This window comes from Aspergillus ibericus (genome assembly GCF_003184845.1).
Source record: "Aspergillus ibericus CBS 121593 unplaced genomic scaffold BO80scaffold_14, whole genome shotgun sequence".
In the NCBI taxonomy this organism is placed as follows: domain Eukaryota; kingdom Fungi; phylum Ascomycota; class Eurotiomycetes; order Eurotiales; family Aspergillaceae; genus Aspergillus; species Aspergillus ibericus.
The window spans coordinates 451605-478239 of NW_020292112.1; the positions used below are offsets into that span (position 1 = coordinate 451605).

The 26635-nt window shown below is 57.9% G+C and overlaps 12 protein-coding genes across 12 annotated transcripts; 8 read left to right on the top strand and 4 right to left on the bottom strand.

Moving 5' to 3' along the window:
- Positions 1 to 33: 33 nt before the first annotated feature.
- On the top strand, positions 34 to 774 carry BO80DRAFT_424105 (uncharacterized protein). The gene has a single exon (XM_025719196.1). The coding sequence runs from the start codon at positions 148 to 150 to the stop codon at positions 688 to 690; it is 543 nt and encodes a 180-aa protein (XP_025576518.1). The 5' UTR covers positions 34 to 147; the 3' UTR covers positions 691 to 774.
- A 491-nt stretch (positions 775 to 1265) lies between these two features.
- rad14 (DNA repair protein RAD14) lies at positions 1266 to 2659 on the top strand. The gene is made up of 3 exons (XM_025717684.1): positions 1266 to 1454; positions 1520 to 2108; positions 2166 to 2659. The coding sequence occupies exons 1-3, from the start codon at positions 1365 to 1367 to the stop codon at positions 2579 to 2581; spliced, it is 1095 nt and encodes a 364-aa protein (XP_025576519.1). The 5' UTR covers positions 1266 to 1364; the 3' UTR covers positions 2582 to 2659.
- Positions 2660 to 3414: 755 nt separating this feature from the next.
- Positions 3415 to 4500, bottom strand: BO80DRAFT_41949 (carbonic anhydrase). Its single transcript, XM_025718312.1, has one exon. The coding sequence runs from the start codon at positions 4321 to 4323 to the stop codon at positions 3496 to 3498; it is 828 nt and encodes a 275-aa protein (XP_025576520.1). The 5' UTR covers positions 4324 to 4500; the 3' UTR covers positions 3415 to 3495.
- Positions 4501 to 6051: 1551 nt separating this feature from the next.
- On the top strand, positions 6052 to 8705 carry BO80DRAFT_42067 (molybdenum cofactor biosynthesis pathway protein). Its single transcript, XM_025718417.1, has 2 exons — positions 6052 to 7492; positions 7694 to 8705. The coding sequence occupies exons 1-2, from the start codon at positions 6193 to 6195 to the stop codon at positions 8488 to 8490; spliced, it is 2097 nt and encodes a 698-aa protein (XP_025576521.1). The 5' UTR covers positions 6052 to 6192; the 3' UTR covers positions 8491 to 8705.
- Positions 8706 to 8845: 140 nt separating this feature from the next.
- BO80DRAFT_424109 (glutathione synthase) lies at positions 8846 to 10730 on the bottom strand. Its single transcript, XM_025719197.1, has 2 exons — positions 10294 to 10730; positions 8846 to 10168 (listed from the first exon to the last, which is right to left on the bottom strand). The coding sequence occupies exons 1-2, from the start codon at positions 10593 to 10595 to the stop codon at positions 8920 to 8922; spliced, it is 1551 nt and encodes a 516-aa protein (XP_025576522.1). The 5' UTR covers positions 10596 to 10730; the 3' UTR covers positions 8846 to 8919.
- A 242-nt stretch (positions 10731 to 10972) lies between these two features.
- Positions 10973 to 13261, top strand: BO80DRAFT_424111 (putative histone acetyltransferase Spt10). The gene is made up of 2 exons (XM_025719198.1): positions 10973 to 11836; positions 11953 to 13261. Exons 1-2 carry the CDS (start codon positions 11339 to 11341, stop codon positions 13027 to 13029), a joined length of 1575 nt encoding a protein of 524 aa, XP_025576523.1. The 5' UTR covers positions 10973 to 11338; the 3' UTR covers positions 13030 to 13261.
- A 38-nt stretch (positions 13262 to 13299) lies between these two features.
- BO80DRAFT_424113 (Clr5 domain-containing protein) lies at positions 13300 to 15668 on the top strand. Its single transcript, XM_025719199.1, has 2 exons — positions 13300 to 13795; positions 13915 to 15668. Exons 1-2 carry the CDS (start codon positions 13680 to 13682, stop codon positions 15575 to 15577), a joined length of 1779 nt encoding a protein of 592 aa, XP_025576524.1. The 5' UTR covers positions 13300 to 13679; the 3' UTR covers positions 15578 to 15668.
- Positions 15669 to 16113: 445 nt separating this feature from the next.
- On the top strand, positions 16114 to 17139 carry BO80DRAFT_433908 (shikimate dehydrogenase family protein; the record flags this gene model as incomplete). The annotated part of the gene is made up of 1 exon (XM_025720847.1): positions 16114 to 17139. The coding sequence occupies one exon, from the start codon at positions 16114 to 16116 to the stop codon at positions 17137 to 17139; it is 1026 nt and encodes a 341-aa protein (XP_025576525.1).
- Positions 17140 to 17379: 240 nt separating this feature from the next.
- On the bottom strand, positions 17380 to 18695 carry BO80DRAFT_454339 (inositol monophosphatase family protein; the record flags this gene model as incomplete). Its single annotated transcript, XM_025722067.1, has 6 exons — positions 17380 to 17491; positions 17560 to 17691; positions 17745 to 18183; positions 18247 to 18335; positions 18398 to 18449; positions 18515 to 18695. 6 exons carry the CDS (start codon positions 18693 to 18695, stop codon positions 17380 to 17382), a joined length of 1005 nt encoding a protein of 334 aa, XP_025576526.1.
- A 1395-nt stretch (positions 18696 to 20090) lies between these two features.
- BO80DRAFT_424116 (beta-N-acetylhexosaminidase) lies at positions 20091 to 22120 on the top strand. Its single transcript, XM_025719200.1, has one exon. The coding sequence runs from the start codon at positions 20196 to 20198 to the stop codon at positions 22017 to 22019; it is 1824 nt and encodes a 607-aa protein (XP_025576527.1). The 5' UTR covers positions 20091 to 20195; the 3' UTR covers positions 22020 to 22120.
- An 842-nt stretch (positions 22121 to 22962) lies between these two features.
- Positions 22963 to 24390, bottom strand: BO80DRAFT_379475 (NAD(P)-dependent alcohol dehydrogenase). The gene is made up of 2 exons (XM_025716777.1): positions 24264 to 24390; positions 22963 to 24186 (listed from the first exon to the last, which is right to left on the bottom strand). The coding sequence occupies exons 1-2, from the start codon at positions 24330 to 24332 to the stop codon at positions 23047 to 23049; spliced, it is 1209 nt and encodes a 402-aa protein (XP_025576528.1). The 5' UTR covers positions 24333 to 24390; the 3' UTR covers positions 22963 to 23046.
- Positions 24391 to 24622: 232 nt separating this feature from the next.
- BO80DRAFT_463873 (D-mandelate dehydrogenase-like dehydrogenase) lies at positions 24623 to 26310 on the top strand. The gene is made up of 7 exons (XM_025722623.1): positions 24623 to 25000; positions 25077 to 25175; positions 25236 to 25350; positions 25401 to 25517; positions 25570 to 25652; positions 25705 to 25986; positions 26033 to 26310. The coding sequence occupies exons 1-7, from the start codon at positions 24920 to 24922 to the stop codon at positions 26249 to 26251; spliced, it is 996 nt and encodes a 331-aa protein (XP_025576529.1). The 5' UTR covers positions 24623 to 24919; the 3' UTR covers positions 26252 to 26310.
- The last annotated feature ends 325 nt before the right edge of the window (positions 26311 to 26635 follow it).

The following is a 26635-nucleotide window of genomic DNA, read 5'->3' on the forward strand; positions in this document are numbered from 1 at the left end:
TTACCAGTCCGTATTCCGCCGCAAGATCGTCCTGTGGAACTTTGTCGCCGTCATCCTCCAGAATTTCTTCCTCAGTGCGCCGTACGGTCGCAATTGGAGCTGTAAGTGGACTCTGCCGGACGCGGCGTCCCAACGGCGTATCGATCCATGCTAACCCACGTACCTTCTCTAGTCTTGTGGACTTCCAACCACGCCAAGGGATGGCAGGTCGTCATCCTGTGCATCATCTTCTACGGCTTCGTCTGGGCCGGCTTCTTGTTCATCGTCAGCCGCTATTTCAAGTCCCACAGCTGGTTCCTCCCGGTGTTCGCGTGCGGCCTCGGGGCCCCTCGCTGGGCCCAGATCTGGTGGGGTGTCTCCGGCATCGGCTACTTCCTGCCCTGGGTGTCCGGCGGCTATGTCGGCGGGGCCCTGGCCTCGCGGAGTCTCTGGCTCTGGCTGGGCGTGTTGGATTCGATCCAGGGTCTCGGCTTCGGTATCATCCTGCTGCAGACCCTGACTCGCATGCACATGCTCTTCACCCTGATCTGTTCGCAGGTCCTTGGTTCCATTGCCACCATTTGCGCCCGGGCTTTTGCCCCCAATAACATTGGCCCGGGGCCGGTCTCCCCAGACCCTACTTTCGGCGGGAGCTCGGTTGCCAACGGGTGGTTCTGGGCCGCCCTCATCTGTCAGCTGTTGATCTGGTAAGTCTTCCACCTCCTTGACGGTGGTGCCTCTTGAAATAGATTCTAATACGTGCTTTTTTAGTGCTGGCTTCCTCCTCTTCTTCCGGAAAGAGCAGCTTTCCAAACCCTGAACGCATTTACGAAGCGGTGTTATGACCCCGCTGTGCATGAACATTTACTCCCTCTCTGGATATAATCTCTGTCTGTCATAATATAATCCTATGTATATATTAGCGTCATCGGAATGAATGACGGGAACATCCTTCCCATCTGAAATCACTCTTATACCTGTACACACTACTCCGTACGTGGAGATCGATCGGACTCGAACAGAGTTATACATGAGTCAGTGCGTAGACTGAAGGGGTTCACCTGTAGCTTCTTGAGACTATCTCCGGCTAGACCATCAGTCACCTTCGTAGTTCGTAATTTTCACCTGACAAAAAAACCAGGAAGTAAGCAAGCATGGAGACTGCCATGAAGGCTGAATGGACCTCTTACCGTCACACGTGAAGCCAGATCACGTGGTCAGTCGTCGGGGGCGATAAGTGCGCCGAAGATCGTCCCCGGCCGATAACGCTAGCCTCGACGGAGTATCTGCCTATTGCCTCTTGCTGCCTGCCTAGATACCAGCGTGCTGAGCACGCCTCCGGCCCTCTCCGGTCTTTCACTCCTCTCTCTCGGGCCGTTACAAATATGGCGACAGAGAGACAGTCAAGTCCACCTCCTCAGACGGGGGGTAGTGCGCCCCGTGCTCCGCTGACGCCGGAGCAGTTGCGGCGAATTGTACGTCTATCTAGTGGTTCAGGATGTCCGGGTCAGGGAGCTGATATTGGATTTGACTTGTTTAGGAAGTCAACCGCATGAAGGCCATAGCTCTACGAGAGCAACGACAGGCAGAACAGGCCCGCGCGACAGAAGGGAAATCTACAACCGGAGTCAAGCGAACCTACTCCTCCATGACGGCCTCTGAAACCCCCACGACTGTCCGCGATGCGGCCGCTACAACTAGTCGCCCGCTCGATGCCATCCGGCCGGCGCGGAATTTTACGAAATATGTCGAGTACGACTTCTCCAAGATTACCGACACGAAGGGCGGGTTCTTGACGGAGGAAGATGATCGGGATAACAAGGCACTGCATGTGAGGGATGAGAAGGCTGAGCAGAAGCCGCCGCAGATGACGCAGAAGGAATGGGAACGACAGCAGTTGCTGAAGACTCTTCATCGGGAGCGTGCGGGACCGTTTGAACCCGGGCTGAGTGTATTGGATGATCGAACGCGGCAAAAGAAGTGCCGTGAGTGTGGTAGTCTGGAGATTGATTGGAAGTGGGAGGAGTCGCTTCGGTGCTGTATCTGCCATGCGTGCAAGGACAAGTTTCCGGAGAAATATAGTCTTCTTACCAAGACGGAGGCGAGGGAGGATTATCTTTTGACGAATCGTGAGTATCGCGTACCTTGTGGGATTTGTCACTGAATGTTGCTGATCCGGACCGCAGCTGAACTCCAGGATGAGGAGCTTCTCCCCCATCTTGAACGTCCGAATCCGCATAAGTCGACGTGGAATAACATGATGCTGTACCTGCGCTACCAGGTGGAGGAATATGCTTTTTCCGCGAAGAAATGGGGTTCACCTGAAGCCTTGGATGCCGAGTTCGAGCGACGAGAGACCGAGAAGAAGCGTAGGCGGGAGGCCAAATTCAAGGGCAAACTGGAAGATCTCAAGAAGCGTACGCGGGTCGACGCATACCGGCGGAATCGCCAAGGGGCCGCGGGAGGCAATTTCGGGGATGACCTGGGGAATGGTGGGAGGCATGTCCACCAGTGGGGACGGTCGATTGAAGACCCGAAGACGGGGATCGGGGTCAAGAAGTGCGTGGACTGCGGGATGGAAGTTGAAGAACTCGAATTCTAAACATTATATCCCGTCGTCCTTTGACATCCATTTCATCGTAGGTGATACGGAGTACGGACTATCTACCATCTGCTGCGTTGGATGGCTGCCCAAGTATGGAGTAGATGCGGTGCCGTAGGCGGTTTGCCGCCAAGGCGAGAAAGCGGGTACGCAAAGCCGCAAACACCGAAGCCTGAGGCACAGCGCACAATCCCAGCATTTCACGTCTGGCCCGTTTCCACGACTCAACCGGACACTAATTCGCTTAACAGAAACCCTTATTACCTGCAATTCAAGTACTCTGACCATGCAAAGGGCTCGAAAAAGCCCCCCTCGCAGTAAAAATCGCTCAAGAAAATAGTTAATCTGCAGGGTACGAGGAAAAGGCCAACCCGAAGCAAAACCGCTTCGGCCGGGACTATACCCGATCGGGACAGTCCGGATCCACTGAGGTCCTCGGATTTCCCAGCACGGCAGGAGGTGAACGAGGCAGGAGATGCGGAGACCAGATCGTGGAACAGCCCGACCCCCCCCCCCCCCCGTCTCTTCTCTTCCAGACGCCGTCATGGTTCACAGCCTGATGTATCAGGGTTTTTCCCCCTGCTCCTGCTTCTTCCCTCCTTCGCTGACTTCTTCCTTCTCCCTCCCTCCCTCCCTCTCTCCCCCCTCGAGTCCTCCCCACTCTTCTTCAATCGTCCTCGTTCCTATGGGTTTTGTTTGTTTCTTCTACATGCCATCATGAGACGATGGGTCTTTCAGGACAGCTTTACTTGACAAAGCTTTCCCAGGACTGACGGGACACGCTGCTCACCATGAGCCAGCTCATTACGCACACGTCTACAGTGGACCAGATGGAAGAATGAAAACACATCAACATTCGCTGTTCGCTGAAAAAAAAAAAGGACACAGGACGACAAGATTAACGAGGTGCACGCCTAGTTGTCGGTCTTGAACGATGTGAGACGCGCCTTGATGGCCTCCTCCGACTCGTTGGTGTCCAGCTCCCGAAGCACACCACTACCCACATCATAAATCAACCCATGGACCTGCAGCCCACGCTCCTGAATAGCCTCCAACACTACATTCTTCTCCTTCAACAACTTGACGCCCTCCAGGACGTTCAACTCGACCAGCTTAAGGTTGGCCTGCTCGGGCGACAGCGAGTTCAGCAGAGCCAGGTTTTGCGACCGGAGCTGACGCAGGGGCAGCAGCCAGGGGTCTAGGATGCCCAGCTGCTTGTTACCCAAGGCAGCGGCAACGCCTCCGCAGCTGGTATGACCAGAGAGGACTACGTGCTTGACTCGCAGGTAGCGGACGGCATACTCAATGACGGCCGAGGAGCTGAGGTCGCCTGCGTGGATGATGTTGGCGATGTTGCGGTGGACGAATACGTCACCCGGCTTGAGGCCAAGCAGGGTGGTTTCGGGGCATCGAGAATCGGAGCAGCCGATCCAGAGGATCTCGGGGTGCTGGCCGTTGGCGAGCGTGGGAAAGAGGGAAGGATCCTCCTTGGCAAGTTGCGCTGCCCAGTCCTTGTTCTGGTGCAGGGCGGAGGTGAATCGGTCTGAAGAGGAAGAGGCAAGATTAGCACACGCCGGTGGCTTGGTGGTCGAAAAGCGGGCGGTTTGTCGAAGTGAGCCGGTCGCTGGATGGGCAAGGGGGAGGCGGATGGAGGCAAGAGGAGCGCTGGCTCGAGGGCCGTGCTGCATCCCCGACCTGGGGAACAAATATCGCAGGTGCGAAAAAAGCCTTGTGGAATTCATGATGGTGTGGAAGGGGGTATGAAATGAGAAAGCAAGAGGGGGAAAAGTCTGCCCTGGTGGGAGAATGGAAAATGCAACCACACGGGGAATGAGTCAACGTGCCCCTGACACAAAGCGAACCGGGAATCAACCGGGCAAGTGCAACGATCACGATTTATCTTCCAGTGCTAAGCCTGTGAAGAACCAAGTGAAGATATCACAGGTGGTACAGGAACAGTGAGGCAGAGATCTGATGCGGTTCACAGTTCACGGTGGCAGAGGGTTGAGGTGGGAAGAAGGGAAAATCTGTGGGCCGCCGCCGCTTTGCGAATCTATCCAGACACGCCAAGAAGGGTGCGGCTGTTGAGGGAGTGCTTCACGTACCTGTGCCAGTGGTGGTCGCCATGATTGCTGCTACTGAGGAACTTTGGGGATGGGATTGTTGAACGGGCTGTGGGAATCTGGGGATTCTATCTCTGTCTTCTGTGCTGACGAGGACGCTGCTCTCCCTTTCTTTCTCCCCGCCGGCAATCCTGGGGGGATTTGTCTTCGGCAATGCCACCCCAGCCCTGCAAACGGTGCAAACTCCCCCCCCACGTGATGGATTCACCGGAGACCCGAAGGCGCCGTCGGTCATGATTCTTCTCGCATGATCTGCCCCTAGATTGGCAGATTGGCAGATTGGCATCCAGGCCCGTCGTAGATACTACATCCGACTACATAGATTGCTCGTCTGACCAGGATGGCGATGCATCCGGTAAGCCGCTGTCAGGGTGGCAGGGGGCCGTTCATCCGGCGGCCCAGCCTTCGCGCCCCCTTGTTGAGAGCTCGGCAACTAACGCCGTCACGTGCTGCGCGCGTTTGCCTCTTTTCGCCTGGCATGCCCCAACAACTCCCAGGTCCGGAGTAGATATATCTCCTCGGCCCCGTAGGATCCAGCAACTATCATTGACTTAGTGGAACGACGACAAGCGTTTACATGGTGTCCGCCCTCTTGGTGCTCCCACAGAGGGTTGCCTCGTGCTTCTTGGGCCCTCGTTTTGCGTTGTCCCGCTTTTCCCGTGCTGCATGACAATCTCTGTGTTGGCAGTGGGCAACACGAGCAGCAGGATGTCCGCGGAGCCAGTGCGACAGCCAATCGAGTGGTCCCGTGGGAGCTTCACCCTTGGTGGTGCGAAAAGACCGTTAGCGGGATCAATTGGTCCACTCGTGGCTACTGTGTTACCAATAGATACTACATACCGCTTTCTTCTACTCCGTAGAATCATAGATAATATGAGGATATTCCGCGGCTACGGGCAAAGAGCAGCCAGCTGGTGATGTTAAGGGACTGGCAGAACTCGAAGCTGCACTGATATGCACTGATATAGCTCACGATCTTACGCACCGTACCATAGTAGGTGGTTTTCGAGTCAGCGATCCCTTACTGTACGCGACACAGGGTCGCAGGACATCCAAGCGGTGCAGTCCATAGGCTCCAGGCTGCGAGAGGACGGAGTCAGTGAACTGCTAGGGATTCATTGCAGAAGGCCGTACCCTGTACTTGGGTGGTACTTGTTCTGTCTGGTTGAGAGAGGGGACTTACCGAAACTGTCGATAGTAGACGTCCAGTCAGGGTCCCTGGCGTGTTTTATCAGGTGACTGGGCCGGGCATCGGCCACCCCCGACAAGTAATCTCAGCGAATCCCAGCGAATCCCCGTGACCGCGTTGATAAGAAACCTCTCCACCATGTCGCGAGTAGTAATCAAAGCTACCAACCGCCACCATCCATCTATCTATATACCATCACCCCTCCATCAAGATTCATTCTGTGATTCCTCTCATCTTCATGCCGCCCCTCGACGTGGGAATGCCCCCGCCCATGCTCCTCCTCAGTCTCGCTGTTCGCCATGACTGAACTCCTGTTGCGCCGGCGGGGAATCGCGCCCCTGCTCTCATCCCTGCGCTCTCCCCGCACTGCCGCGACCGGCCAGCTGCTCACGGTGCACACACGCAAGCACAACACCAACTCAATAGCCACGGCCACCTTCCTCCCCGACCCAGAGTCTCCGTCGTCCTACAAGCCCCTACCTCCACGGTGGTCCGCCCTCAAGTCGGCCAAGCCCTTCTCCGATTTCCTGACCGATACATTCAACCGCCAGCATGACTACCTCCGCATCAGCGTCACTGAACGCTGTAACCTCCGGTGTCTCTATTGCATGCCCGAGGAAGGCATCCAACTATCCCCACCGGCCCGTCTCCTCACGTCTCCGGAGATCGTCTATCTATCGTCGCTGTTCGTGTCGCAGGGCGTCACCAAGATCCGTCTGACCGGTGGGGAGCCAACGGTTCGCAAAGATATCGTGCCCTTGATGCAGTCCATCGGGGAGCTGCGGCGCGACGGTCTGCGCGAGTTGTGTCTGACCACCAACGGGATTTCGCTGCACCGCAAACTGGACGCCATGGTTGATGCGGGCCTGACCGGGATCAACCTGAGTCTGGACACGTTGGATCCCTTCCAGTTTCAAATCATGACGAGACGGAAGGGTTTCGATGCTGTGATGCGAAGCATCGACCGGATCTTGGAATTGAACAAGGCGGGGGCTGGGATTAAGCTGAAAATCAACTGCGTGGTGATGCGGGGGATCAATGACCGGGAGATCGTCCCCTTCATTGAGCTGGGGCGCGACAACCCCATCGAGGTGCGCTTCATCGAATATATGCCGTTCGACGGTAACAAATGGAGCCAAGGGAAGATGGTCTCTTATCAGGAAATGCTGGCTGCTATCCGGGAAAAGTACCCGGAGCTTCAGAAAGTCCCCGACCACAAGAACAACACTAGCAAGACCTACCAAGTACCAGGCTTCCAGGGCCAAATCGGGTTTATCACCAGCATGACGCATAACTTCTGTGGCACCTGCAACCGTCTGCGAATCACATGTGATGGCAATCTCAAGGTATGCTTGTTTGGCAACGCCGAGGTGTCCCTGCGAGACATCCTCCGGAAGGAGAACAACGGAGAACCGATCAGTGAGGCCACCATGAAAGAGCTTGAAGCAGCGGGCCTGTCCCGTGGGGAAGGAGGCCAAGTCCACGAACGAGAGCAGGAACTCCTGGACATCATTGGAATGGCAGTCAAAAGGAAGAAAGCGAAGCATGCGGGCATGGGAGAGCTCAAGGACATGAAAAACCGGCCCATGATACTTATTGGTGGGTAAGCGCAGCCCCGTTACGGTTTTGGCATTTCCCCATCATAACAGGCGATTGGCTACGATTAATGACTTTGGCATGTACCCGATGGTTGTCCTCGAGACACCATCAGGATGGCTTTCTGCCACTTCTATGTATCATTTCTAGAATTGGATGCTATGTTATGATTTTCAGTGAGCCATGCTGATAGACGCGATTTAGATAATCCAGTATTGCAGAGCTCGCTAAGAGCGACGCATCGTTCCAATCAAACTACACTGAACTCCAGCCAACGTCCCTGGCTTGGACTTCCCACCCACTTGTTCGCTGGCCACGGTCCGACATCCATGCAAGCCAGTCATTATCATAGTTTGCGTCCAAGCAGTCCACCAGCCCCCAACTCCACCGAGCAACATAGCAACGAGAACAACAACACAAAACCCGTCTCCCTCTCCACCGCCTCCGACCCTGACCTTCCCCACCTCAATGCCTCGCAGAACGTGCACATGACCAAAATCGACGAAAAGGCCATCACCAACCGCCTCGCCACCGCAACCTGTCTCGTCCAATTCTCCAACCCCCGTCCATGGGCCCTTCTCCGAAAAGGCCGGACCAAGAAAGGCGACGTCTTCAGCGTGGCTCGCATCGCCGGCATCATGGCCGCTAAAAAGACCCCCGATCTCATCCCCCTCTGTCACCCGGGTATCGGCCTGACGGGGGTGGAGGTCGACGTGACCCTGATTGACCCGCCATCCTCATCCTCATCCTCTGCCCCCGGGCAATCAACGACGGGAAAACACGGGGCCATGCGCGTCCTCGCTACAGTGAGCTGTCTGGGCCGTACCGGCGTCGAAATGGAAGCCATGACAGCGACCATGGGGGCGGCGTTGACCGTGTATGATATGTTGAAGGCGGTGGATAAGGGGATGGTGATTGGTGGGGTTCAATTGTTGGAGAAAAAGGGTGGGAAAAGTGGTCATTGGATCCGGGCTGAAGAAGTCAAGGAGGAAGTCGTATAAATAACATCACAACGAAGTTGCCATTTATCTAGTGGATGACTGAGAGTCGTCGGTTGGGAATACATACTAGGAGAGGCTGGAGTATTGCCCTTCGGGGAGGCCCTGATATGTGGTACTATACAGGTGCAACTGCAGACTTGTTATCGAGATAACAATTGTAAAAAAGGGTTCTCCGTACTCCACTGGTGCTGGAACTGCCATTGTTGTATCTTACTGTTTCTGTTGACAGATGTTGGAGGACCAGAAGGGTATGATGATCCGATGAGCGGAAGCCGGGTCTAGCCGTTTGGTATTTATTCTATTGCAGGTCCTCCATTCGTGCTGGATACGCACATTTCACTGCTTGGACTGTGGGAAGTGATTCGATATTTTTCTATAATCTATAAACGTGCTCTAACCGGACGATATATGCATGCACCATACAAGATCCTAGTAGAGAACCACACTGTCTAAGCTGGAAAATCCAGTGGCGACGCCGCCCTCATTCACGTCCTTGGCCTTGGTCCGCATGAGCCAGCCGCCCTGTTCGTTGTGCAAGACCTTGCCTCCCGCTTGGTCCCAGAGGATCGTTCCATAGATGCCCAGTTCTCCGATGACATGGCCACTAAGCACCTCGCCGTCCGGTCGCAAAGCCACGTTCTGGGCCTCGGCCGGTGGCTGGATCAGCTCCATCAGGATCCACCGCTTCCATTCGGTCTCTGGGAGGGATCGCAGGAACTCGGGAATGGCCTCCTTGTAGATGTTGTTGCCGCCACCTTCACGCTGGGGCTTGAGAACATGATTCGCGGCGGTCGCGGGATTCAGGGCAAGCTCCCGACCACGACCACTCGACGAAAGGTCATGTTGTGGGGCGAAGGTCGCCCGTAGTCTCGCGATCGTGGTTGGGTCCGTCCCAGCAAGGAACTTGGCAAGATGATCCGGGCCGTTGTCTTCCGCGAGCACCTGCTGCACCACTTTACATCCCGCAAGCTGGTTTAAAACGGTGGGGCATTTGATGGCCGCGGAGCGCTCCAGGTGCGTGCGAGCCTCCCAGTCCCGTTCGGATTTGTAGTCTGTCGGGGTATAGAAGCAGCGGAGGTATACCGTCGTGACCTCGAATTCCACGCCGTCGGCGTGAGGGGGGCGGTATATAAGGGGCCGGGAAGGATTCGAGACCGGAATGTGCGTGTGATCGAAGACCTCGGAGCTGAGCAGGCGGAAGACAGGCACCTTGTGAACCTTTGTTAGCTGTCTCGAGAGAGCCAATTGATCGAACACGTTTCTTTCGTTTTCCTGGACGACAAAGAGGATGCAGGTAGGAAGGGCGGGGGATGACTTCGATGCCCCATAGGCTGTGTGTGCTGCAGCTAAGCCTGCGGACAGGGTCTCCACCGAAGTGTTCTCGGGGGGCTGGTTCGAATCGAGCAACGGGTGCGACGGATACGCAATGGGGTGGCCTGGTGGCGAGTTGAGAAGCTCGGTGTGAAGGGAGGCGACAAGGCAAGACAGCCCGCCAAAGGAGGAGGAAATGGTGTTAAACTCGACCTGCTTCAAGGACGGGGGAGTCGAGGCCGACGGGACGTGGGGCATGTAGTCTGAACGGTAGAGGCCAAGGGAGAGTGATTGAGCATATCCTTCCTCCTTCACTGCGAGGTGAACTTTCCACAGGTGTGAGATGAAGTCGTCCACGTCGATGAGACTACAATCAAGAAAGATTTAGCACCTTCATGTGGAGGCCGACAACCGAAAGAACTGCAGCGGGGCGCAACAGATTTCTCTCCATGGAGCTCTGAGCAAGATGACAAATCGGAGGTGCCTCCTTACTCTTCCATGATGTCCCCAATCCATTGTTCATCACAGGTGATGGCCGCGTAGAGCCGGTTGTAGACCGTCTGGAGGGCCTGCGCCTCTTCGAAGCAAGACTTGGGGAAAGGGCTGGGGAACAGGGTGACAGGCGCGCTGGTGGCCACCACGCCTTGAGGGTCCGACTCCTTCGAGATGAACGTCGAAGCGGGACGGATCATCAGTCCATGTTGGACGGTCCAATCCTTGATGGTCCGGACGAGGAACTCCTTCTGTGCGGGGTTCAGGTGGGGAGGGTAATTTGAGTAGACGGAGTCGGCCATTGTGAGGGAGAATATGCGCACGGTTCCGGATGACACCCGCCGCACTGTGAGGATCGAGACCCTGGAGAGAAGGGTAGAATTGAAAGGGTGGGAGAGATCTGAAGAGGTCGCAAGATCTTGGGATGAAGATCTTCGATTGCGGCGGGACGCGGAGGAGGAAGCAGGAGGGGCATTGGGGGGGGATTACTAATGTCCCGATGGCGTGACCCCACGGCGCAGTCTCTCGCCGCCTATTACGGCCGGCAGAATCTAAACACCGCCGGAACAAGGATGATGCGATAGAAGGAACACCCGGGCTGCTGAGTCAGCCTAGACAGCGGGACGACGATTTCTCGTCTGCGTTCACATCATTCCGGACTCGAGAATACTCGGCGGTCCTCGAAGTGCTCTCGACCAGCACTGGAGCAATCAAAAAACACTAAGAAAACCAACCCCCCAAGCTGTCAGTCTTATTCTCTCCCCCCGGTTCCCTTGTTCCGGCCATCCCCCCTCTGCCTCGGCGTGCTGCCCCGTTTTTACCCGTTTGGGTATCCCACCACGGTTCCCTTGTTTTCCCCCTCCCCTTTCCCTTCCCACCCCCGTCAAAGTACCTCTAGGCTGAAAGGCACTAGAGTAAGCCTGTCATGTTCTCTCGAAATATGCTGAGCATATCTGCTCATGCCGAGGGATTCCCCATGGACCATGCGTGCAACTAACACGGACACGCAGTCTCGTGACCGGCGCATCCGGCCCACGGCGTCATCATGCCTGCCGTCCATGGGGATTTAATGACCACCGTGATTCCCACTAGTAAGGAGTTGCCTCCCGACATTGTGCCGCGCCAGGTCACGCTCAGGGATCGCGTCACGGTCGCGACATTGGTTCCCTTCACCTCAGCGGATGCGGTACCGCGATCCCTGTTGGCCTACCTGTCCGATCAATTGAACAAGGAGATCGAGGGCGGTGACACCTATGCCATGATTGATCCCATTCCACTGGAGCAATTCGGGTCGTATTGGTTTTCCAATTTCGGTGCCATCATGCTCCTGGGGGATATCAAGAGCGTGCACGAGCTCCAGGCCCTGGGCAGGGGCCGGGCCAACTGGTCCAAGATCTGCCTGGGCAGCTTCAATATCCGACCCAACTATCCCGGTCGTAGTAGTCATGTCTGTAACGGCATGTTCCTGGTCACCGATGCTGCTCGCAACAAGGGTGTAGGTCGACTGATGGGGGAGGGATATCTCGAGTGGGCTCCCAAGATGGTCAGTATACGCGATGCCAGTAGGCCGAACAGATAACTCCCTTCTTGGCCTCTCCTTCCTGGATTCGAGGGTTGCGGTTCCCCGTCGCAAATGTCGCAGGGTCTGACATCCAACAGGGGTACACATATGCTGTCTTTAACCTGGTCTATGAGAGTAACGTGGCGTCCTGCCGTCTGTGGGATGCTCTGGGCTTCAAGCGGATCGGCAGGGTGCCGGGAGGGGGTAGACTCATCTCCAACCCGGGACAGTACGTAGATGCCATCATCTACGGTCGAGATCTAGGCCCCGAAGGGGAAGATTCCGTCACGCAGGATCGGTTCGACAAGATCCGGTATTATCTCAAGCACTCCAAATATCCTAGAGGAGCGGATCGGGCCGAGAAGAGTCGGCTTCGGAGCGCAGCCACCCACTACAAGCTGGTCGGAGGTAAAGAGGGGGACGGCGAGAAGTTGATGCTGAAAGACAAGGAGGTCGTATCGGACCCGCAGCAGCAGTATGATATTGCCCGGCAGATGCACATGCAGCAGCACGCGGGCATCAACAAGACGACAGCCGCCATTGCCGTCAAGTACCATTGGGTGCGGATCAAGGAGACGGTCAGTCGAGTGATCCGGGACTGCCCTCAGTGTAAAGAGACCCTCAAGCCCCCCATCATCAATGGTGTCATGCACGAGGACACGCCCGAGGATGAAGAGGATGAATTGGGGCAGGAGGCCGATCTCGCCGAGGACGATGCCGACCTGGGCCCTGGCGACCCCATGGGGGCGCATTCGCTGATGGACCACGCGGCCATGGATGCGCACCATAACCCAAACCCGTTTGTGACCGCCCACTCGGTGGTGCAAGGGCCAGTAGACTCGATCACCGATTACACTGGGTTGCCCCTGGATCCACAAATCATGGAACTGCATCAACAGCTTCCCCGGTTTCATCCACATGACGCGATGACTGATGCATATGCCCATGCTGCGCACAGCTTGCACGCGGCCAACTTTGATAATGACGTCCGACATCATCCAGCTCACGATTACCATATGATGGTTGACGATCCCACCGACCCCGATCCGTCCGCGGCCCTGCATCAAGAAGCGCTGGGGCTGGTGCATTCCCAAGCACACGATGTCCACCACGATCAGATCCTGGCGAAGTATCAGTACGTGACACAACCAGACGATGATCTGGATTTTGCCTGATTTTTCTTTTTGTTCGTCATCTTGCATGGTTAAACTTTCTGTTCAAGCTCCTAGCGGGGGCCTTTCTCTGCTGGGGTCTTCTCGGTTATGGTTACCTATGCTTGGGTTGCATTTGCTGCGGGCGTTGCGGTTGGGGAGGTTTTGCATGGTTATCACACGAGCCAGATTCATATCGCGGGCGATGAAGCGCACTAGATAGACCGGTTGATTTATGACAACGAAGACGCTGCGCGGTCGGCGGGTTCCGACATCGTTACCCACTTGATCGTCCTTTTACTACTATGTGCCAGTAGATGCCTGTATGCCCTATCGTTCACGTGCCATAGTCATGTGATGGTGTATGTCACGTGATCCGATAAATCTGCGCAAGATGACCGGGTGGCTCCCCTCAGCGGGCAAAGCGACTACGGCGGGCCAGACGACACGGCGACTCCCTGGCTCGACTACGGGGCACAGCAGCGACAACCAGTGTTCTGCCAGGCGATCTATCCAGCCTCGATCCCCCAGAGCTCCACCCACCTCGCCTTTTGCCTTCCACCCCCCGGACTCCCTCGTCGGGTCGTCACCACCCCCCGCCAGCTTGGCTGGGTTCCGCGCCCTCAGGCACTACCTCCGCGTCGGGGGGAGTGTCGCCCAGCCCGTCCCCCATCATGGTCTACGACTGGGATGGCAAGCGGGAGATCTGCTATCAGATGTACATCAAGGACAAGAAGGCCCTGGAGGAGATCATGGAGTACATGAAGAATGTCTACCAGTTCGCCCCCAGGTCGGTGGCCCCCTTACCCCCTACCCTTCATGCGCACAGCATTTACCCTGCGCTGATCTCTCATGCCTCTGCCCCAATCATGCATGTCTCCTGCTAACCTTTTGCGCAATGGCCTACAGTAAACGCGCGTTCCAAACCCAATTCAAACGATGGGGCTTTCCGTCGAAACAGAACCCAGCGCATAAGAATGTCGAGCTGGTGGCTCGGGTGAAGCAGCTTTGGGAGAAGAATACCAGCCAGCGAGACATGCTGCGGATCCTGAATGAGGAGGGATTCGAGATCAAGGAGAGGGAGCTGATGCGCGTGCGTGCCAAGAACCGCTGGTTACTTCGTGTCCCCAACGGCATGAAGTCACAATCGCGACTCCAAGCCCCCGTCCAAATACCGGAAGATGAGGGGCTTCTCGCGCTACAGCAGGAAGTCTACAAGACTGAAACCCCCTTTGACGAGACCGAAACCCTCCCGGCCACCACCGCCGCGACCACCGCGACTACATCGGCCTCTCCTGTGCTGCCCCCCGAAGTCCTTGCCAAGCGCAAAGAGCGACTGGAGCGACTAAAGGCAGAAAGTGAAGAGCGTTGGGCCAGTCGGAAACGTCGCCGCCGGACTCGCGGGTGGGCTGGGCTGCCCGCTGATCCTCCGGGCCCTCCGCGCTTCCCCTCGGAGACGACCATCGATGAAAGCAAGAAGTACCTCGGTCTCGACAATGTGATGTATCGCCAAGTGCGGGATCAGTTTCAACGGATCTGTGAAGAAGCCGGCTTCATCAAGAAAACCGTTGCGGGGCCGGAGCGGTGGCAGGACGCCAAGAACAAGCTGATCGAGGGATCGCGGCACCTCCAGCAGGTGTTCTGGCATGACCCGAATCAGCTGGATGCGAAGACCCTGGCGCTGGACGTGTTGTGCACGGATGTGACGAAGAGGATGAGGACCTTGGAGCGGCGCATGACCATCGCCGAGGCCAAGAATGTCCTCGGCATCAACCCAGAGGAAAGCCGGCAGATACGCAACGCATTCTACAACACCCTCAAGGCGGATCACTTTACCAGCAAGTTGGAAGCGGGCGATGAGCATTGGAAGGAACTGAAGGACCAGTGGATTCAAAACTCGGAGCTGCTTCGCCAGATCCTCGCCCCTGGCGCGGCGGACCCGGAGCACACGGCGAAAGTCAAAGCGCTCGAGGTTCTGTGCCGCGATGTCATGAAGCGACTGCGAGATGACCAGACCAAGAGGGACCCCTCGCGCAAGCCGTCCGTCCCTCACTCGCAGGCCCCCCATTCCGACGCGGAAAGTCCCCCAGTCAGCAGCACGTATGGCAGCGGCATCACCAACGGGATTAGCACCCTGGCCTCGCAGGCGCTGGCCAGTGCCACCAGTGATCTCAGTGACATGCAGATCGATCCCTCTCTGCTGCAGGCGGCCAATGACCCCTCCTTTGCCACGGCCGCCCAGCACGACGCGACCAACGGCTTCGGATATGTGGATCCGATGCTCGGACCATCGATGCTGCACGTGCCCGTGTATCTGCGCATCCACCCCCAGAGCCCGCTGCACGGGGACTCGAAGACGTGGGTGGACAAGCTGACAGCACGGTCGGTGGCGGAATTGCAGCAGATCGTCGGCGCGAAGTACCCAGACGCCGTGGTGACGAAGATCGAAGGGCTAGACCGCGACGAGAAAGGCCATGAGATCCCGTTCGTCATCGACGAGGACCATGAGCTGGATGCGTACCTGACGCACGTGCAGGGGCGAAAAGCCACATTTGTCTTTTGCTTGAACTAAACTGTCCGGGTGGATGGCCGAGCCGTACAGCGCCCGGTGACACCCTCTCCATTCCTGAATAATACCCCGTTTCTACCCTTGCAATCAGATGTCTGTTCTTGATCCACGATGGTCTACATATCTAGCTCGTATCCAGTAGTTGCCGAGGAACTGTGGAGGTGCACGGACTGCCGACGGGCCCGATCCGCAGTCCTCCGGATTTTTGCAACGGTAGACCCCCCGGGGGAGTCGTCAGGAGGAGCATAATACGGAGTAGTCTTCGTAGAGTCGTAGGCAGGTGGCTGGGGAAAGCACTTGGCCGGCCGAGACCCGAGGGCGCGGGCGGCGGGGCGGGAAAAGCGTTCTCCCTCCCTCCCCCACCCACCCAGCCAGAACCAAACGTTTCTCCGCCATCGCCAGGCCGCGCCGCCTTAAAACATTCCCTGGCACCCCTCCGTCCGTCCCTCCTTTTCCCCCAGCAGTGATTGTGGTTTCCAACTTTTTCTTTTCAATTCAATTCAGTTGCCCTTCTTCGTCCCAGTTCACGCTCGCCCACCATGACCTCCGAGCAACCCGAAGAACCCATCACCATCCCCGCCGACCGCGATGGCGTCGCCTACCTGTACGGCCACCCGCTGCTGAATTCGCTGTCGCCGCCCCTCCATGCGGCCATCTACGCCCACCTGGGTCGCAATTGGATCCAGATCCCCCTGTCCAGCGTCTGCGGCACCTCCGCCACCTATCCCCCGCCCTACACTCGCTCCCCGCCCATCGACAAGTTCCTGGCCTCCATCCGCGCCAACCCCAAGTTCGTCGGCTCGTCCGTGACCATGCCCTGGAAGGTCGCTATCATGCCGCATCTCGACGACCTCACCGAGGACGCCCGCCAGGCCGGCGCCTGCAACACCATCTTCATCCGCCCCAACCCCGACGGCTCCCGCGCCTACGTCGGTACCAACACCGACTGCATCGGTATCCGGGAGGCCCTGGTCCAGAACAGCCCCAACCCGGCTGACTTCCACGGCAAGCCCGCTCTCGTGGTCGGTGGCGGTGGCACCGCGCGCTCCGCTATCTACGTTATGCGCAAGTGGCTGGGTGCCAGCAAGATCTACATTGTCAACCGGGACAGCGCCGAGGTCCAGGCCATCCTCGACGAGGATAACCAGCGCAACCCCAGCGCCGACAAGGCTCCCCTCATCCCTGTCACCGATCCCGCCGTGGCCCAGACCCTCGAGACCCCCGCCGCCATTGTGTCGGGTATCCCCAACTACCCCCCTAAGACGGAGGAGGAGATCCGGGCGCGCCAGGTCCTGCAGGCCCTGCTGGGCACGGCCGATGACCAGAAGCCCAAGGGCGTCATCCTGGAGATGTGCTACCACCCCGTCATTTGGACCGAGATCGCCGAGTTGGCCTCGGCCGCGGGCTGGAAGGTCATTGTCGGCTCCGAGGCCCTGCTCTGGCAGGGGCTGGAGCAGGCTCGCCTCTGGACGGGCACCGATGTGGTGGCCGTGCCCGGCCTGCTCGACATGGTGAAGGAGGTCGTGGCCAAGAACCTGGCGGACCGCCAGAAGTCCACCCTGTGATTTGCTCGTTCTTTCCCTTCGTTCCTTCTCTGACGACATGTTTTCATGATTCCTGTATAGACTCTAGCATACCCGGAGCATTGCTTGTGTTACCAACCAAAAGAAAAAAGGTTTATAGAGAGAGCCCGAGGGGTGGCATGACGTGTGTCTCGGAGTGACATGCGTGGTCTGGGCTGTTGTATATAGTGCCATCGTTCGCTCTATCAAGATATGTAGAATGAATTATGTATGAATGGATGCTCATGCTCCCGGTCGAGTATATTCCAGCTGTCGCACCCGCTTCCAGACCTCGCGCACCGTGCGCTCCTGCGATTGACGGCCGGTCTCGGTCGCAGACGGGCCGGCCGGTCTGCTCCTGTTAGCCATGTCTCATTATGCGAAACACCAAGGACGGGGGGGGGGGGGGGGGGGTGAACGTGCCTGATAGCGAGGTAGAGCCGACTGCCCAGCCGCACGTCTTCGATGGGGGCGGTCTCGGGATCGTCGGGGGGATTGGCGGTGGTCACCAGACCGCCCGCCTCCAACAGGATGGCAATTCCTGCCGCAACATCCCTGTCCTCTGGTCAGCCAACGGATTGAGGGCGCCCGAAAGCACGCGAACTCACCACTCCCAGCAACCGCCCTCCCACCAGATATCGAACGACCCCATGGCCGTATACGCCAGATCCAGCGTGGCGCTCCCCAGACTCCGCACCCCGTGCACCATGCCGCCCTTGCCTCCGCGACTGCCCACCTCGGCCGCCAGGTTGACAAAACTCTCGATCTTGCGGTACATGTTGCCGTCGGGGATGTCCCGGCGGTCCTTGCCCCACTCACAGGACAGGATGCACTTGCCCGGCGCATTGGCGGGCATGGGAGGGATGGAGGGGTTGCGGATGAGGGGGAGCCGGCGCTTCTCGTTCAACCAGGCGCCCCGGTTGACACAGGACGAGAAGAGCTGATCTTGGAAGGGGGCATAGATGACGCCGATCACGGGGCGGTGGTTGACGATGAAGCCGATGGAGACGCAGAACATGGGGAAGATATGGGTGAAGTTGACCGTTCCTAGACGGCGGGGGGTTAGTGTGGGTTTCTTTATGGGGTCATGAAGGGAGCCGTGGCTGTTACCGTCCAAGGGGTCAATGCACCACGTCGGGTGCTCATCGATCAGGTAGTCGCGCGACTGCCCTTTGGCGTAGGATTCTTCGCCCAAGAACCTGAGGTCAAAGGGGTCAGCGAGTGATGGGAGGGGAGCCGTTGCCGGGGCCCAGAGGCATACTTGTGGGTGGGATATTCGTTCTGGATGGCGGACTTGATGAACGCTTCGACATCTGCGGGGGGGATGGCGTGCATCAGTGGCGTACAAAGGCCGCAGCGGAGGGGATCGGAAGCGTACCTTCATCGGTCTGGGTGACGATGTCGACGGCGCTGTCCTTCTCCTCGAACAGTTGATGCTCGCCGTCGCCGATGCGCTTCTCGATACTCTCCAGCAGGAGCTGTCCGGCCTTGCGACCCAGATCCACGGCAAAGGCATATATCTTGTCCAGCTGCTCTTGGCTGAGCTCCTGGGCCGTCATGGTGGGTGTAGTGTAGGGGGTTACTGTATGGGGGCAAGAAGGGGGGTCGAATGGGAGAGACAGGAGGTTGTTCAAGGGGGGAGGGAGATAAGAAGAGACACGAGAGAGGGGGGGGGAGAGAGAGAGGGGGAGAGAGAGAGAGAGAGAGAGAGAGAGAAAGAGTCATCGGGACCCCCGCCGATAACCGACTGATCGGTGGGGCCGAGCCCCTCTTCCCGGGGGCCCGATCGTCCTTCCCTGTCGTGCTACATAGTCCGGAGTAGACAGTAGACCCATTGATGGAGAAGTCTAGATTCCGTAGATGGAGTAGTATCTGTGAGTAGGTCCTATCCTCTGCACTCGTAGATTTGTAGCAGGTCTCGAGCATGGATTTTGTATCCTCACGGTCGATCGACGAGTCGGCCGCTCCGTGCCCTAATCCCGGGGCGGACCCCTCGGACCATGCAACGATTGCCACGGACCCCCATGAACGTCTGTCCTCTCTAGCCATGTAGACTTCTCGTCTTCTGGCCTTCTAGATTGTTTCTAGATATCCAGCCTAGTGGAGATTGCAGTGCTGGACCCCTTCGTGGCGGTTGGGTTCGGGCCAGGGCCGGCAAAGCCATTTCCCCGCACCCGGCGCTTTCTTTAGCCCGCCCTCGAGGTATACCAAGGCCATCGAGGGTAGTACTGTATACTCCGTAGATTGAAGGGATATACTATATAACGGAGGAATGCTATCGGGAACCACTATTAAAGACGATTCCTCCCTAGTCAGCAATACTTGTAAAGTGGAAGCCCCTGGACCCGTCTTATGGTTACACGACCTCCAGGATCCTATGTTTCAGGGAGATTTCGCTATCGGTCTCAAGAAATCCAACATCCCATTCTACCTGGGAAGGATTGTCCGTCTGTCCACCGTTCTCATGTCGAGTACCACGACGGCAGGCTGTTTCCCCAACTTCGGGAAGATGAAACATGTCCAAACCTTTGTCTCGGTTAGACCAGTGGATCAACTTGGGGAATGAAAGGGGGACTACATATACGGAGTAGTAAGTGGTACATCGGAGGTGGTGGAAGCCCTAAACCTCGGGGGGAGATGCGATGCTTATCGCTCCCGGCCACTAGTATCTATCTATAGTGGTGGACTGTTGGTACCTCCGTCGATCCATCGTATCTCCTCCGGAGTGGTTCGATAATGCCCGACTGATCTACAGAGTAAACAAAAATAGATTACTTGGAAGTGACAGGTAATATTCTTTCTTCGCTGTCAGATTCAATGAGCTAACTGCATACTAGGGACATTCCCCCATGCATTCCCCGCCCCCCCTTCCTTTGGCCCAGCCACCGCCCATCCCTGCCCCTGCCTGGCCTCATCCCTATCCCCAATTTCACGCCCAACTCTTAATTCCTGCCGTCTCGCCATCCCATCCACCTTGACTCTTCTATCTTCCTCCACCTTTTTCCTTCTCCCCCTCCTTATCCTTCTCCTCCTCACGGGATTCGGACCCGGATTCCACCATGCTCCTCTCGCACCTCTGGCCCGTGTGCCTCACGCTGATCGTGGCCCGGGTCACCGCCGTCCAGGTCAACCCCTTGCCGGCCCCCCGCAATATCTCCTGGGCGTCTTCCGGGTCTAAGAATCTGGCCGGCTTCGTCACCCTCCGCACCGCGCAGGATACCCCGGATTTTCTCCTTGCCAATGCGTGGGATCGCGCCTGGAAGACCATTGTGGCGCTGCAGTGGGTGCCCGCCGCGACAGAAGCCCCGTTTCCTTCCTTCCAGCCCTTCCCCACGGCCACGGCCGCCGCCTCGTCCGGCGTCGCCCGGCGGGCCAAGCGGGCCTTGCCCTCGCTCCAGTTTGTGGATGTGTCGGTGAGCGATGTCACGGCGGACCTGCAGCATGGCGTCGACGAGTCCTACACTTTGGAGGTGACTGATGACTCCAACACGGTCATCATCCAGGCTCCCACCGTGTGGGGGGCGCTCCATGCCTTCACCACGCTCCAGCAGTTGATCATCTCCGACGGCCAGGGGGGTCTGATCCTCGAGCAGCCGGTCAAGATCCAGGATGCACCGCTGTACCCTTACCGGGGCATCATGATCGACACCGGTCGGAACTTCATCTCCGTGCCCAAGATCTACGAGCAGCTAGACGCCATGGCCCTCTCCAAGCTGAATGTCCTGCACTGGCACCTGGACGATACCCAGTCGTGGCCGGTGCAGATCGACGCCTACCCGGAGATGGTCCGTGACGCCTACTCGTCGCGCGAGGTCTTCTCGCACGCCGACCTGCGCAACGTCGTGGCGTATGCCCGCGCGCGCGGCATCCGCGTCATCCCCGAGATCGACATGCCCAGCCATTCCGCCGCCGGATGGAAGCAGGTCGACCCGGACATGGTGACCTGCGTCGACTCGTGGTGGTCCAACGATGACTGGGCCCTGCATACCGCGGTCGAGCCGCCGCCCGGCCAGATGGACATCATCTACAACGGCACCTACACTGTCGTGCGCGACGTCTACAACGAGCTGTCCGACATCTTCCCCGACCACTGGTTCCACGTCGGCGCCGACGAGATCCAGCCCAACTGCTTCAACTTCAGCCGCTACGTCACCGAGTGGTTCGCCGAGGATCCCGCGCGCACCTACAACGACCTGGCCCAGTACTGGGTGGACCATGCCGTCCCCATCTTCCAGAACTACAGCACCTCGCGCCGCCTGGTCATGTGGGAGGACATCGTCCTGTCGACGGAGCACGCGCACGATGTCCCCAAGAACATCGTCATGCAGAACTGGAACAACGGCCTGGAGTACATCGACAAGCTGACCGCTCAGGGCTACGACGTGATCGTCTCCTCGGCCGACTTCATGTACCTGGACTGTGGCATCGGCGGCGGCTTCGTCACCAACGACCCCCGTTACGATGTCATGAGCAACCCAGACCCCAGCACCCCCAACTTCAACTACGGTGGTGCCGGGGGCTCGTGGTGCGCGCCCTACAAGACGTGGCAGCGCATCTACGACTACGACTTCACCCAGAACCTGACCGAGGCTCAGGCCCAGCACATCGTGGGGGCGGCCGCGCCATTATGGTCGGAACAGGTGGACGACGTGACCGTCTCGAGTCACTTCTGGCCGCGCGCCGCCGCGCTGGCCGAGCTGGTCTGGTCCGGCAATCGCGACGAGCAGGGCCACAAGCGCACGACGCTGATGACGCAGCGCATCCTCAACTTCCGCGAGTACCTGGTGGCCAACGGGGTGCAGGCCACGGCCCTGGTCCCCAAGTACTGCCTGCAACATCCGCACGCCTGCGACTTTTACCGCAACCAGAGTGCCGTCCAGTAGAAGACGACGGGGGATCGATGTACATGAGATGGATCGAATCTACGATGGATCTAGCGCGAGCTGATGGCTCCATAGCGATCAATGCACATGAAATGACCGAGCTGGTACCCCGTAGTTGGGAAGTCTCTCCCCGCTCTGTAAATTTTGTTAGGCCGTCACTAGGTTCGCCTCCGAAGAGACAAGATTGGGGCCTAACTGGGCCCTAGTCTCGCTATCCTCCGTTTCTTCCATCATAATAGACAACGAAGGCATTCCCCGCACCATGACCATTGAGACATGCCGCCGGTACCTCCCGAAGGATAGGTAGCAGCCCAGGAGATTTCCGAGACAATATCCGGATAGTCCCCGTCTCGTTCTTGCTCCGTCCAGTGATCGCCCTATGTCGTTGCAGTCACCCAGTAGCTCAACAAGCGGGATCACATCCACGCAAGCCGGTTCGAACTGAGTTGTTGGTCCTGCTTTCGCCGTATAACGCCTTCAATAAGGCCGACGCATCATTAACCACCTACACCTGGTAGACGGGTATTAAAGATGGCTCGGGTGTAGCATATCGACCATCCATCTGTGAGAGCTGTTCGAACGTACTACTGGTGATGACCGGGTTTCCAAGGGGATGTCTCTTTGTGTGGCGGAGGATATCAGGAGCAAGTGTTATATTCCATCTCCCCTGTTCTATAATGACCACCACCCCGTGACATGGTTTCTACAACCACAGAGGATATATAAGCCGTCCGAGGTGCTCCTGTACACTGAGGCTCTTGCTCGAGAAGAGCCGGCCGAAGGAGACGCGGAGGGAGGTGGCGAATCGGCGCCGGATGTGGGAGGCTGTTGTGCGGGTGTTGGGAGAGGGAGGGGTTGCAGAGACCGTGCAAAGTACAACGTAGTGAGAAATACGACAGGGGTACCATATCTATATACGGGCGGGTGGGATTGGAATGGAATCAATCGTTTCATTGAGCATTGTGTGCTGTCTACTATACACTCCGTAACATCATAAGTTCTCGTCATCCGGGTCAGGGCTGGGATCTCAGCTCTCAATCACCACCTTGACCACTGGCTGCCCGGCCTCGTCGACTCCCTGGCCTGCCAGAGAAAAGGCCCGCGCGCCCTCTGCCAGCGGCACCCGGTGCGTCACCACCAACTGCTCCACTCGCTCCAGCTTCCCGCTGGCCATCAAGGCAATCGCCGCTGGATACGCATAGCCGTCGTAGCGGAACACCCCGATGATGTCCACCTCCCGTAGCGCCGCCGCCCCGACCGGCAGCGTCTGAATGGGGTTGCCCATTCCGATCTGTACCAACACGGCTCCTGCTCCCGCTGCATAGATGCCCGCCTGCACGCAGGCCGGCACCCCCGTGCAGTCATAGACCCGCGCAAAGCCCGATGTCAGACCGGCCGACTCCTTCAGGGTTGCTGCTACGCGCTGCGCGTTCTGCAGCGCCCATGCCGTCTGTTCTGCGTGCGGGGCCTCGCGGGATGGCGGCGGGTTGGCCGGATCGGCCTTGGGGATCAGGGTCGTCTTCAGGCCCAGACCCAGCGAGTCGGCAATGGCCAGTCGGGAGGCATCGATGTCGGCCACCACGATGGAGGAGAAGTTCTGGGATGTGGCCAGGGCGGACGCCAGGAGCAGGCCAATGGCACCCGCCCCGAAGATCAAGGCCGAGGTGGGTTCGCCCAGCGACTGCGCCAGACTCACCTCCTCCTGGGTTGGGGGCCGGGAGCGCCGAATCGCGTGGAGACAGACGGCCAGGGGCTCAATCAGGGCGCCTCCAGCGTAGGAGACGGACTCGGGGAGCTTGTGGCACAAGTCGGCAGGGTGGTTGGTGAGCTCCATGAGGGTTCCGTCCAGGTGGGGGAACAGCTTGGCGCTGCTGCGGAACTTCATCTGGGGGCAGATGTTGTAGCGGCCCTGCTGGCAGAGGGCGCATTGGCGACAGGCAAAGCCGACTTCCAGAGCGACGCGATCGCCCACGGCGTGGGTGGTGACCTCGGGTCCGACCGCGGTGACGATGCCGGCGGATTCGTGGCCCAGGCACATGGGTTCCCGGACGACAAAGTCGCCATTGCGGCCGTGGGTGTAGTAATGGAGGTCGGAGCCACAAATACCGGTGGCACGAACGCCGACTTGGACTTCGTTGCCGGTTGGAGGGGAAAGAGGCCGGGATTCCTGGGGGGTGGAAGGACGAAGTTAGCAATGGTGAATCGCGATGGCCGGTCGTGCGGGGAAGCAGCGGGGCAACTTACCACACGGAGGTCTTTGGCGCCGTGCAGGACGAGGGCTTGGGTGGTGGCTGCTGAGGTTGTGATGGTCATGATGAAGGAAGACGAGAAAAGGAAGGGGGGGGGATAAGTGAGAGATGGGCTGGAGAGAGTGAAGACGAGTGGAAAGAGTCACGAATCGAAGAATAGATATACAAGCGACGTGGGGGGAAAAGCGCAATAGCCGGCCTTTCTCCGCGTCGGCTATTGGTGTCTGGTGGGGTCGGCGTCAATAGCCGACCGTTCTCAAGCCTCGGGCCTCAGGCACCCCTCTATGTTGCTTCTCTTGCTTCCCTCGCTCGCTCTCTCACTCCCTTCCTCTCTTTTCTTCATCCGCTCCCTCGCTCTCGCACAATGACTCTCATCAATCCGGAGGGTCAATTTTATGGCTATCCATAGAATGAAGAGCCACCCAGTACTAGCCACGATGGACTACTACCAGCTAACTAGTGGCCGGGGCCTAGGTAGATAAACGTCATATCTAAAACCCCCCACGCCAGGATGGTGGACCCCTCGGCTATTGATATATAATGCCTCGTCGGAGCATCTCCTGCCATCTCATCTTCTTCTGCATTCTTTCTCCTCTCTTGCATCTCTTCTGCTTCATTTTCACTCACCCCGCCGCCCTCTGACATCACATCATGCCCGCCGCCTTGCTGATCGGGTCCATCGCCCATTCCACCAAGGAATGGTCCGATCTCTCCGCCATCCTGACCTTGAAGGTAAGTCTCCTCCCCCCCTCGCCTGTCTCGGCATCGCCATGGCACCCTCATCTGATCGGGAACGGTCGCTTGCTAGGAATTCCCCTCCGGAAACCGCGAAGATTTCCTCCGCAATTGTCGCGACGGCCAGTACGATGATGTCGTCGCCCTCTATCGCTCTAATGCCTCCACCAAGGTAAGCCGCGAAGGTCTCCAGCCAATGTCATCGCGCCGGGCTGATTCATTTCTCTGCCAGTTCACTGGTCCATTCGATGCCGAGTTGCTCGCCGTCCTGCCGCCATCTCTCAAGTACATCTGTCACAACGGCGCAGGCTATGATAACATCGATATCGCGGCATGCACGGAGAAGGGTACGGATGACTGACACTCGCATCATAGCAGTCTGAGTTAACCCTTCCAGGTATCGCCGTCTCCAGCACCCCCGTCGCCGTCAACAATGCCACCGCCGATGTGGCCATCTTTCTGATGATTGGCGCTTTGCGACAGGCGTACGTCCCGCTCTCTTCCCTCCGCGCCGGTAAGTGTCTCCCCTCCCAGCTCTGACCGCAGCCCAAGTAACGGTGGCACAGGACAATGGCTTGGAAACTCCACTCTCGGTCGGGATCCTCAGGGGAAGGTGCTCGGCATTCTTGGTATGGGGGGAATTGGTCGCGTAAGGACCACGGACGCCAATCGAGTTGAATAACCACTGACACTGGCGGCAGGAAATGGCCCACCGCGCACGCGCATTCGGCATGAAGATCCAATACCACAACCGCTCTCGCCTCTCCGCTGAGCTCGAGGCTGGCGCCGAATACGTCTCGTTCGACGAGCTGCTCGCCAACGCAGACGTCTTGAGTCTGAATCTGGCCCTGAACGAGTCTACCCGCCATATCATCGGGGCGAAGGAGTTCGAAAAGATGAAGGACGGGGTGGTGATCGTCAACACGGCTCGCGGGGCGTTGATCGACGAGAAGGCGCTGGTCGCCGCACTGGAGTCGGGCAAGGTAAGTGGTTCTCTCCCAGCCAGCGAACCAGGGCTAATGCCATTAGGTTTTGTCGGCCGGTCTGGACGTTTACGAAACCGAGCCCGCGATCGAGCCCGCGCTGGTAGACAACCCCCGGGTGATGCTGTTACCACACATTGGCACCATGACATATGAAACGCAACGCGAGATGGAGCTGTTGGTGTTGAACAACCTACGCTCGGCCGTGGAAACCGGGAAGATGATCACGCTGGTCCCGGAACAGAAGGCGGTTTTTGGGCAATAGTCTCCGAGAGGGTCCTCGTTCAATAATGCTCTGATGACAGAAAATATAATAGACTTTATACACTTTACAATGTTTTCATCAATGTCTTACTAACCATGGAACCGGCTCCTCCGGTCGGCTCTTTCACTAACCCAGCGATGGAGGCACTCTTCGCTAGAACGGCCACTTGGAGCATGGGGGCTGCACATCAAGGTAGGTCCGGGCCACTTACGCCCTCAGCGCTCGACGATGGTGATATAGCATTAAAGAGTTAATCATGTCTAGTGACTTGGTTTCTCTTGTGACCCAAGGTCTGTCTGAATTCCTGGCTGCCTTCAGAGGCACGCCGTCAACAATTCACTTACAAGTCGCTTTGTGATCAGGTTCACACCACCAGTCATTCAT